This window comes from Jaculus jaculus, chromosome 21 (genome assembly GCF_020740685.1).
Source record: "Jaculus jaculus isolate mJacJac1 chromosome 21, mJacJac1.mat.Y.cur, whole genome shotgun sequence".
In the NCBI taxonomy this organism is placed as follows: Eukaryota; Metazoa; Chordata; class Mammalia; order Rodentia; family Dipodidae; genus Jaculus; species Jaculus jaculus.
Window position 1 is genome coordinate 14243618 of NC_059122.1, and position 9088 is coordinate 14252705.

At 47.2% G+C, this 9088-nt stretch overlaps 1 protein-coding gene across 1 annotated transcript; it reads right to left on the bottom strand.

The window, feature by feature from the left end:
• Positions 1–258: 258 nt before the first annotated feature.
• LOC101598864 (zinc finger protein 709-like) lies at positions 259–6048 on the bottom strand. Its single transcript, XM_045139374.1, has 4 exons — positions 5962–6048; positions 2497–2623; positions 2298–2358; positions 259–2156 (listed from the first exon to the last, which is right to left on the bottom strand). Exons 1-4 carry the CDS (start codon positions 5962–5964, stop codon positions 1016–1018), a joined length of 1332 nt encoding a protein of 443 aa, XP_044995309.1. The 5' UTR covers positions 5965–6048; the 3' UTR covers positions 259–1015.
• Positions 6049–9088: the final 3040 nt, after the last annotated feature.

The following is a 9088-nucleotide window of genomic DNA, read 5'->3' on the forward strand; positions in this document are numbered from 1 at the left end:
AGAGGTAGGAGGACCACTGTGAGTCTGAGGCCAGTCTGAGACTACACAGTGAAGTCTAGGTAAGCCTGCGATAGACTGACACCCTACCTCCAACCCCCACCCCAAAAAAAGGATGGGCTTGGTGGTACACACCTATAATCCTAGCACATAGGAGGACTGGCCATCCTGACACTTCATAGTGAATTTCGGTCTTGGCTAGAGCAAGACCCTATGTTGAAAAAAAAAAAACAGCTGAGACTTGGGAGGCAGAGGCAGGAAGATCACAATGAGTTCTAGGATTGGGACTAGAGTGCCAGGTCAGCCTGGGCTAAAGTGAGATCCTGTCCTGAACAGCACTCCCACAACCCCCCCACAAAAAAATCAAAAAGCAAAAGAAACCTAAAAACACTCATGTATTCTGGCTTCAAATTCTACAGAATTATGTAAGAACTGGTAATTATCAATGGGTGATCCATTCAAGTCTAGGTTACTGAGAATGGAATTATTACATTTCTTTCCAACTGTGGCATCATGGAACACAATATATAGGAATTTGTAGGCTTCATAAATTTTTTTTAATTTAAAGTATTTTATCCATTTATTTGAGAAACACAAAGAGAATGGGCATGCCAGGGCCTCTAGCCACTGCAAACAAACTCCAGATGTGTGTACCACCTTTTGTATCTGGTTTATGTGGGTACTGGGGAATTGAACCTGGGTCTTTAGGCTTTGCAGGCAAGCACCTGAACAGCTAAGACATCTTTCCAGCAAAGGCTTCATAAATTTTAGGTTTACAAGATTTAGTGGGAATTTTGATGAGTTTTAAGGTATTTATTAACACTAAAAAAAAATTTCAATTTGCTGGTGTAGCAAGAGGCCCTGGCATATACACTCTACCTATAGACAAAAATGACTGAAATGATTGGGTTTTGCCACAGTACACACATTCTCCACTGTGATTCTTTTCATGTCCATAAAGGATGACAGTTGAAGGCTATTTACCTTGCTTACATTTATAGGAACCATGCATCTCTAATCAACTGTGTATTTTCATGTGTTTTTTAAGACGTTTGGAATGAGAGAATGTCTTCTCACACTTCTTGCATTGGTAGGGCTTCAATTCACTGTGTATTCTCATATGATCTCGAAAGTAACTAGAACAACTGAAGGTCTTCCCACAACGCTCACATGCATAAGGTTTTTCTCCAGTGTGAATAGTCTCATGATTTCGAAGGGATGAAGAATATTTAAAGGTTTTACCACATAGTTTACATTCATAGGGTTTCTCGATAGTGTGAGATTTTTCATGGTGTCGAAGGGAATAAACATAAGGAAATGCTTTATCACATATCTTACATTTGTAAGGCCAGTCTCCACTGTGAGTACCCAAGTGTCTTCTAGCACAGTGGCCAGAAGTGAAAGTTTTGCCACATTGCTTACATTCATAGGGTTTCTCTCCAGTGTGAATTCTTTCATGTGCTCGAACATGACTAGAATGTGTGAAGGTCTTACCACAGTGCTTACATTCATAAGGTTTCTCTCCAGTATGAGTCCTTTCATGTAATCGAAAGGAGCAGCTACCCTTGAAAGTTTTTCCACAGTGCTTGCATTCATAGAGCTTCTCTCTTGTATGAAGCCTTTCATGCACATGCAGGGAACTGGTAGTCCAAAAGACTCTCCCACATTGCTTACATTCAGGTGTCTCTCCCGAGTGCATTATTTTGTGCTCTCGAAGTGAACTAGCAGAACAAAACACTTTTGTACAAATCTTACATTTATAAGGCATGTCTCCATTGTGAGTCTTCATGTGTCTTTCAGCAAATAAGCGGTAAGCGAAAGCCTTCCCACACTGCTTACATTTATAGGGTTTCTCTCCAGCATGAATCTTTTTATGTTTTCGATAGGAAATGGGGCATGTAAAGGCTTTATTACATGTTTCACATTCATAATATTTCTTTACGTATTCCACATAATCACAAACTTTGCGTTTAGTAGATGTAATGTGCTTGTTAACAGATGAATGACCAATGTCCTCTTCTTCACAGATATGGTGTTCATAAAGCTTTATTCTTTGACTTTTCTTGTTTACCATTTCTTCATCACCTACATTTTTGCTGAAGCTTCCTCTATATTGACTACCATCTTTATGTTCAGGGAGTTTTTCTGCAGCTTGAGTTCTGTAAAAATTGAGAAACCTAAGTTTAAAGGTTTACTCACTAGTAGCTTATACTTATAAATAACAGAGCACATAATCTGAATTTGGGCTTGTTTTTAAATTTTTCTACCATCCAAAGAAAGCATGTCTTATGATGAAATACCTTGGATTTCTCTTTAGACCTTTGTACTGAACTTCCAAATCCTGGCGTTTCCATTTTATTCCTAAAATTCAGACAAAAAATAATCAATGAATGGCCATAGTTGATATATTCCCCACAGCATATCCTAACTATATTCCAAATCAGCTATGATGACAAAGAAACATAAAATAATGACTGAAGTAATGTCAAGCTTACTTACCCAAAAAAGAGAGATTTCTACAGGTTTCCTGCATCACAGCTTGGTAAAGATTCTTCTGAAAAATGTCCAGCAGAGCCCACTCCTCCAGTGTAAAGATAACAGCCACATCCTCAAAGGTCAGTGAGTCCTGAAACATCCATATGTATTACCATGAAGGAGGACATTGGCAGTACTTGTGATTTATACTCAACTTGAAAGTGGTTTACAGAATGCTGTGGAATTTAGCAATCAATTCTATGACTTGGTAATTAGGACTTTATCCTCTGTTTACACATACTTTCTTGGAAACTGATACTGTGAGAGAAACTATGAAATATAGCCACTGACATAGGAAGATCATGCCCCCTCATGGGGGAGTGTGCAGTTGGTAACACGTGTGGCATGAATCATCACTAGCACAAGGCTATACCTTTAAAAAACCAAAAAAAAAACAACAAAAATTATTTATGAACCATCAACAACATAAAGCCAGGTGTGGTGGCTCGTGCCTTTAATCCCAGCACTGGACAGGCAGAGGTAGGAGGAGAGCTGCGAGTTTGAGGCCAGCCTGGGACTAGACTGAGTTCCAGGTCAGCCTGGGCTACAGTGCAACCCTACCTCAAATAAACAACAAAAAAGCCTAATGACAGACTGCGACCCTAGCCAGGCATGGTGGCACACACCTTTAATCCCAGCACTGAGGAGGTAGAGGTAGGAGGATCACCAGGAGTTCCAGGCCACCCTGCAAATACATAGTGAATTCCAGGTCAGCCTGGGCTAGAGTGAAACCCTACCTTAAAAAAAAAAGTGTGATCTTTGACTCTCCCCCAGAGCAGTCAGACATAGCCCCCACCTTTATTGTCACCCCACGGACAGGCTGAAAGACACCTCAGTGCAAACTAGTGTAGCAAATGATGACATCAACTTCCGTCATTCACCACTTTTAGTGTTTTACTGCTATTTCCAGTTGCTCTCATAAAAGAGAGAAAAAAAATCCCTTTTCAGTCTGGCACTGAGATAGACTTGCAGACATCACAGTTGGGACTCCTTTTCCAACACTCCTATCAAATAAGAGTACAGCACTCTCACGAGCTCTCTAGGGCCTTCCCCTCTCTCATGCTTCTTTATTTACAGGTAGAGTCTAAAAAAATAGTTCCAGGCTGGCCTCAACCTCATGGTGATCCTACCTCTGCCTCCCGAGAACTGGGATTAAAGGTATGGGCCACCACTCCAGCTTTTATTTATTTTTTGTTATTTTCTATTTGATGTTATTATTATTTGTAAGGAGAGAGAGAGAGAGAGAATATGGGTGCATCAGGACCTTTGGCCATTACAAATGAACTCCAGAGACATGCACCAGTACATGGGTACTAGGAAATCAAACTCCCAACATTAGGCATGGCAGGCAAGTGCCTTACCAGCTAAGCCATCTCTCCAGCCTTCTGAAGGGTTAATAGCCTTCCCTGAAAACTAAAGGGAACTAGAGTTAATAGATATCCCTAAAGCTTGCTGGCAATACAGAAGTTTGGCACCCTTCCCTGGTTAGATGGCCTTGAAGAGCAGAGACCATCTTAGTGTCCTCCTTAGACATTCCTGAATGAAGAAGCCTATTCTGAACAAGGACACACACAGCTACAATTTTCTTATCAGTTGCACCTGGTCTGGTCTGTTTTTCTCAGGATCCTTGTAAACTTACACCCTAGCCTGGCTTCAGCCTTCATCCTGCAGGAAAGCTGAGGCCCCTTGCTGTTTTCTCTAAAGGAAACAGTTTTGTTCTATAGAGATCAAATCTGGTGTTCTCTTTTGCTTTTCTCTTGTGTTAGAGACAAGCCCTGAGCAACTACTGACCTTTCCTCATCCCCTCACCCCACCACACCTAACTGATTAACATCCTGCTTGGCAACTGCAGAGACTAGAGAACTGTACCGTGACTTCTCCGAATAACCGCAAACTGTCCTAGGCCAAAGGCCAAGAAGATTCTGTAACTTTCCACCACCTGCCTCCTCCAGCCCCTCCCTCACCCAAAAAACCTCTTTAAAAGGCCCTCTGGCTCAGTAAAATTGGACTCTTGACAAGTGTACATTTGCTTGACATCATTCACCACTTTTAGTGTTTTACTGCTATTTCCAGTTGCTCTCATAAAAGAGAGAAAAAAAAAATCCCTTTAAAGTCTGGCACTGAGATAGACTTGCAGACATCACAGTTGGGACTCCTTTGCCAACACTCCTATCAAATAAGACTACAGCACTCTCACGAGCTCTCTAGGGCCTCCCCCTCTCTCATGCTTCTCTCGCCTGTCTTATTTCAGGTAAGGGTCCTCCTCGCCCCCATGAATAACTAAGTCCCGCGGGCCGGGACACTCTTGCACTTGCCTTACACCCTCACTGTTTTTTTTTTTTTTTAATATTTTATTACTTATTTATTTAGTACAGAAAGAGGAAGAGAAAGTGAGAGAGAGAGAATAGGCCTGCCAGGGCCCCCAGCCACTGCAAATGAACTCCAGAAGCTTGCACCCCCTTGTGCATCTGGCTACCGTGGGTCCTGGGGAATCCATCCTGGGTCCTTTGGCTTTATAGGCAAACGCCTTAACCGTTAAGCCATCCCTCCAGCCCCTGTTTTGTTTTGGTTTTTCAAGGCAGGATCTCACTCTAGCCCAAGCTGACCTGCAATTCACTATGTAGTAGTCTCACTCATGGTACCACCACACCCAGCTGTCTTACTTTTTTTTTTTTTAAACAGAACTTCATGTAACCCACAGTGGCATTGAACTCCTGATCCTCCTGCGTGCTGGGAAGGTAACCATACACCACCACATGAGACTTAAAAAAAAGAGAAAAAAAATCACACATAGGGCTGAAAAGATAGCCGAATGGTTAAGGGGCTTGTCTGCAAAGCATGGCGACCAGAGTTCGATTCCCCAGCGCCCATATAAAGCCAGATGCACAAAATGGCCCACATGTCTGTACTTTTTTTGCACTGAGTGGTGCGCCCATTCTCTCCCTCCCTCCCACCCCCCCCCCCCCCCCCGCCAACGCGGTGGCGCATGCCTTCAATAGCAGCACTCAGAAGGCATAGGAGGATCACTGTGAGCTCTGGGCACCTGGAGACTACACAGTGAATTCCAGGTCAGCCTGGATCAGAGGGAGACCCTGCCTGGAAACACAACAACAAAACAACTCGTCTGAAAAAGATGCAAGTCGGGACGACCGTCGCTGCCGCAGTTCTTGGTCATCCTGGGCTGCCCAGACCTGACCCCGACTCCAAACTCGCACGGACAGTAAGTCACCAAGGCAGCAGTCTGTACCTCTGCTTGGACCCCAAAGAGCGCACCCGGACCCCTTTCCCAGGAGAGAGTTCCGAGTCCCGGCAGGCAGGGCGTCGCACCACCTCCGAGCGGCCATGGCGCGGAAACCGCGGCTCCTCCGCGCCGGTCCCCGCGAGCCGGAGTCTCGGCACCCGGCCGCCGCCGGACTGCTCATCACTCACCATAGCTTTCGGAACCCCTTCAGGTCGCGGATGACAGACGGCTCGTAGAAGTCCGCAGAGGTCCAGGAGCGCGCACAGAACTTGCCCGAGCGACACCTAGGGGCGCATGCTCTCGCCGGCGCTCCTGATTGGACAGCTCACACAGCCCCTTGGCTCCTCATTGGATAGCGGCCCGAAACCCGCCCTCCACCCTGAGGGACGGTTCCTGAGTCCCAGTTCCTGCCCGGAAGTAGCCCGCCGGGCTTTCCCTCACGCGCTCACCCCGCCCAACCCGAGGAAAAGCTCGTTTAAGAACTTGCTCCTGCCGGCCGTGGGGCCGCGCACCTTTAGTCCCAGCACTCGAGAGGCAGAGATTGGAGGATCGCTGTGTCGAGTCCAACCTGAGACTACATAGTGGGTTCCAGGTCAGCCAGAGCTAGAGTGAGACCCTACATCGAAAAACCGGAAAAAAAAAAACTTGTTCCTAAACCAGGCGTGGTCATGCACACCTTAAAAATTTTTTTTTTCTTTTTGCTCATTTTAATTTATTTATTTGAGAGCGACTGAGCGAGAGAAAGAGGCAGAGAGAGGGAGAGAGGATGGGCGCGCCAGGGCTTCCAGCCACTGCAAACGAACTCCAGACGCGTGCGCCCCCTTGTGCATCTGGCTAATGTCGGTCCAGGGGAACCGAGCCTCGAACCAGGGTTCTTAGCCTTCACAGCACGCGCTTAACCGCTAAGCCATCTCTCCAGACTAAAACTTTTTTTTTTCCGAGGTAGGGTGTCACTCTGGCCCAGGCTGACCTGGAATTAACTGTGTAGTCACAGGTTGGTCTCGAACTCATGGTGATCCTCCTACCTCTACCTCCCGAGTGCTGGGATTAAAGGCGTGCGCCACCATGCCCGGCTCATGCACACCTTTAATCCAAGCACTTGAGAAGCAGAGAAAGGATTGTTGCCAGTTTGAGACCAGCCTGGACAATATAGTAATTCAAGGCCAGTTTGAGGCTACAGTGAGACCCTACCAAAGCAAAGACAAACTTGTAGGGTTGGAGAGATGGCTTAGCGCTTAAGGTGCTTGCATGCAAAGTGTAAGAAGCCAGGTTCAATTCCCCAGTGCCCTAAGTAGGCTGGATGCACAAGGTGCACATGCGTCTGGACTTAGTTTGCAGTGGCTGAAGGTCTTGGTACACGACATCTCTCTAGATAAATTAATTGTTTAAAAAACGAGACTACACAGTGAATTCCAGGTCAGCCTGGATCAGAGGGAGACCCTGTCTCGAAACACAACAACACAACTCGTCTGAAAAAGATGCAAGTCGGGACGACCGTCGCTGCCGCAGTTCTTGGTCATCCTGGGCTGCCCAGACCTGACCCCGACTCCAAACTCGCACGGACAGTAAGTCACCAAGGCCGCAGTCTGTCCCTCTGCTTGGACCCCAAAGAGCCTTTCCCAGGAGAGTTCCGCAAGGGGGACAAGTGCCGGCAGGCAGGGCGTCACACCACCTCCGAGCGGCCATGGCGCGAGAACCGCGGCTCCTCCGCGCCGGTCCCCGCGAGCCGGAGTCTCGGCACCCGGCCGCCGCCGGACGGCTCATCAATCACCATAGCTTCCGGAACCCCTTCTGGTCGCGGATGACAGACGGCCCGCAGAAGTCCGCAGAGGTCCAGGAGCGCGCACAGAACTTGCCCGAGCGACACCCAGGGGCGCATGCTCTCGCCGGCGCTCCTGATTGGACAGCTCACACAGCCCCTTGGCTCCTCATTGGATAGCGGCCCGAAACCCGCCCTCCACCCTGAGGGACGGTTCCTGAGTCCCAGTTCCTACCCGGGAAGTAGCCCGCCGGGCTTTCCCTCACGCGCTCACTCCGCCCAACCCGAGGAAAAGCTCGTTTAAGAACTTGCTCCTGCCAGCCGTGGGGCCGCGCACCTTTAGTCCCAGAACTGGAGAAGCAGAGATTGGAGGATCGCTGTGAGTTCGAGTCCAACCTGAGACTACATAGTGGGTTCCAGGTCAGCCAGAGCTAGAGTGAGACCCTACCTCGAAAAGCCGAAAAAAAAAAAAAAACCCAAAAAACTTGTTCCTAAACCAGGCGTGGTCATGCACACCTGTAAAATTTTTTTTTGTTTTTGCTCATTTTAATTTATTTGAGAGCGACAGAGCGAGAAAAAGAGGCAGAGTGAGAGAGAAAGAGAATTGGCACGCCAGGGCCTCCAGCTACTGCAAACGAACTCCAGAGGCGTGCGCCCCTTGTGCATCTGGCTAATGTGGGTCCTGGGGAACCGACCCTCAAACCAGGGTTCTTAGGCTTCAGAGGCAGGCGCTTTTCCGCTAAGCCATCTCTCCAGCCCAAAACTTTTTTTTTTTTCGAGGTAGGGTGTCACTCTGGCCCAGGTTGACCTGGAATTAACTGTGTAGTCAGAGGTTGGCGTCGAACTCAGGGTAATCCTCCTACCTCTGCCTCCCAAGTGCTGGGATTAAAGGCCTGCGCCACCATGCCCGGCTCAATGATGGAGAATGGAATTTCAAAGGGTAAAGTGTGTGTGTGTGTGTGGGGGGGAATAACCATGGAATATGTTTTTATAATCACAGACAATGTTAATAAAAATTAAAAAAATATTTTATTTTTATTTTATTTATTTGACAGAGAGGGAGAAAGAGAGATAATGGGCATACCAGGATTCTAGCCACTGCAAACAAACTCCAGATGTGTGCCCCCCTTGTGCATGTGGCTCACGTGGGTCCTGGGGAATTGAACCTGGGTCCTTTTGCTTTGCAGGCAGGTGCCCTAACTGCTAAGCCATCTCTCCAGCCCTAACATTTATTCTTTAAATCCCTGATTTCCATCTGGTAAATGGATGCTTCAATCTTGGTTTACCAACTTACTTTTGTCACAAAAACAGGGCTATTCATATTTGTAGGTCATTTGCTCATACACCCACAGAACACCTAAATTATCTGTGCCTAATTCTGTACGTTTCTAGCATACAAAGCTGCCGTGTGGGCTGGAGAGATGGCTTAGCGGTTAAGCGCTTGCCTGTGAAGCCTAAGGACCCCGGTTCGAGGCTCGGTTCCCCAGGTCCCACGTTAGCCAGATGCACAAGGGGGCGCACGTGTCTGGAGTTCGTTTGCAGGGGCTGGAAGCCCT

Coding starts and splice junctions, on each gene's coding strand:
- LOC101598864 (XM_045139374.1), bottom strand. Junction 2,359..2,496: donor TAGAAATCTCTCTTTTTTGG/GTAAGTAAGCTT, acceptor TCTGAATTTTAG/GAATAAAATGGAAACGCCAG. Junction 2,157..2,297: donor GGTCTAAAGAGAAATCCAAG/GTATTTCATCAT, acceptor CAATTTTTACAG/AACTCAAGCTGCAGAAAAAC.